Raw genomic sequence first — 2111 nt, 5'->3', positions numbered from 1 at the left:
CTCAAATGGAGCCTCAATACAAACAAATAGGCTGCAAAATAAACTTTTAAACTTCTTATTTCTTGTGCACAAGTATCTGTTGACAAAGAGATCACACTGTCAAAGATGCTACTCGTTTAAATAAAGCACTAAGCGTAAAATAAAGTCTACCTCTGATCTCCAGCTTGGCGCGGGAGGCGACTCCTTCGGCCTCACAGCAGTACTCCCCAGAGTCTCTGATGGTGGTGTTCTTGATGAGCAGTCGTGCCAGATTCTTCTCCACGCTCATCTGATACTTGGGGCTCTGCCTGATGAGATGCCCGTTTTTCAGCCAGCGGATGGTGACTTCTGGTTTGGTGATTTCACAGCTCAGCTCTGCGTCCTCACCAGGAACTGCCTTGACGTTCAACAGTTCCCTGAAGATGTGCACCGGCTTCTCTAAAGGACGGAAAATCCTCATTGTCTGTGATCTATCAAATGGTATATTTCAAACTGTCCATGCATGCATTTATCTACAGAGACGAATATTTACCTTTGACAAAGAGCATCGTCCTGCAGGTTAGATCTTTAATTGTGAAGACCACGTCTCCAGCGTCAGTCAGAATTGCATCTCTTATGGTCATCTTATACTTGCGGCCGTTACCGATGAGCTGAACGCGGCTGTTCGTAATCACCACTTGACCGTTGATTGACCAGGAAGGTTCATCAATGAGATCATGAGAGAGCTGACACTCGAAGGTGCAGCTTTCACCCTCCAGGACAGAAGTTGTCTTCATACGTTGAACAATGGTAATGTGTAAATCTGTAAATAAATAAAACAGCTACATTATCATAAATGCATCTTGGCAGTGTCTTGTACATTTTACAGCTGAACCAACTGTGCATCAGATCTCGAAGCTTGAGGGTCAATACTGGGCGAAAGAAACATTAAAGTCATTAAATGCACCAAAAGATTAATTTAGAGTTCTACAGGTGTTGGTGTTGGTTTCAGGAAAAAAATATACCTAAAATTTGGAATTTAGGAATGCAGAAATCAACAATATCTGCTTTTTGTTGTTGTTTTTTTCATCAAGAATTGATTTTCTAGGTGCAGAGTTCACCCTAACTAGCTGAGCAGAATTTTTTTTTTTTTCCTGCTACTCACCATGCACAGTAACTTTGGCCTTGGTCTGACTGGTTCCCAGGTCACAGGTGTACTGTCCACCATCGTCTTTACTCAGTGAATGGATGATCAGTGCCATGGACTTTCCAAACTGCAGCAGCTCGTGTTTGTCGTCCGCTGTCAGGACCATACCATCCTTCCTCCACACGGGGGTCACCGTCTCTTTGGAAATTTCACACTGGAGACAAACCTCCCCTTGTTCCTCTCCAACGGCATCCTCCAGAGACCTCAGGAACACCGCTGGGCGCTCTGGAGCCACAGTACAGCATCATTTCATTAACATGCTTCTAACAAGAGAAATTTCAATTTCAGAAAAAAAAAAACTCCTCATCAGTTACTCCTGCAGCTCACCTTTGACCTTTAAGGTTGTTGTTTCGGTAAGAAGGCCTGCTTTGAAGGTGACCCTGCTCTCCTGAGGCCGGAGCTTCTTGATTGTGAGGCTGTGCATGGTGCCCATGTGCTGGATCTGGTTGATGGCGTTGGAATAGAGCCGGACGTTGTTGAGGAGCCACTCCACATTGGCCACCACGTAGTTGAGCTCACATGTGAACCTGGCGATGCCGTCCTCCTCGATCTCCACTGGCTCGAGGTGTTTGACCAACTTCAGTCTTCGCACTGCGACACAAAAGACACAATTACGCCTTCAATGGAACCTAAAGGTGCAGTACAGCTGGTGTCCAGTCATGTTTAACCTACCTTCCACCTGGACATGCGCGGTGCTCTGTGAGCCTCCGGCCATGCAGTGGTACTGTCCTGAGTCCATCCCCGTCAGGCCGTGAATCACCAGCTCTGCTCGCTTCCCTTCTCTCTTCATGCTGTACTTGTTGGAGGTCTTCAGAGCCGTGCGACCTTTAAACCAGCGCACCGCCCTGGGAGATGGAGCGAACTCACAGCTCAGAGCCACTGAGCCGTTCTCCTTCACTTCTACGTCATCCAGGTGGTGGACAACCTGAAGAGGTCGCTCTGCAGG

At 47.1% G+C, this 2111-nt stretch overlaps 1 protein-coding gene across 1 annotated transcript in view; it reads right to left on the bottom strand.

Moving 5' to 3' along the window:
* Positions 1–2111, bottom strand: part of obscna (obscurin, cytoskeletal calmodulin and titin-interacting RhoGEF a) — a 55131-nt gene that overhangs the window by 45271 nt on the left and 7749 nt on the right. Inside the window, exons 8-12 of the mRNA XM_008292050.1 lie at positions 1838–2104; positions 1493–1756; positions 1124–1390; positions 512–781; positions 151–417 (exon numbers count right to left, since the gene is read on the bottom strand). Of these exons, the coding sequence (XP_008290272.1) occupies positions 151–417; positions 512–781; positions 1124–1390; positions 1493–1756; positions 1838–2104 (1335 nt within the window). The remainder of the gene's footprint in view (positions 1–150; positions 418–511; positions 782–1123; positions 1391–1492; positions 1757–1837; positions 2105–2111) is intronic.

The sequence above is a fragment of the Stegastes partitus genome, unplaced genomic scaffold (assembly GCF_000690725.1).
Source record: "Stegastes partitus isolate 25-593 unplaced genomic scaffold, Stegastes_partitus-1.0.2 Scaffold780, whole genome shotgun sequence".
NCBI lineage: Eukaryota > Metazoa > Chordata > Actinopteri > Pomacentridae > Stegastes > Stegastes partitus.
This window is presented reverse-complemented; position numbering and strand designations above follow the sequence as displayed.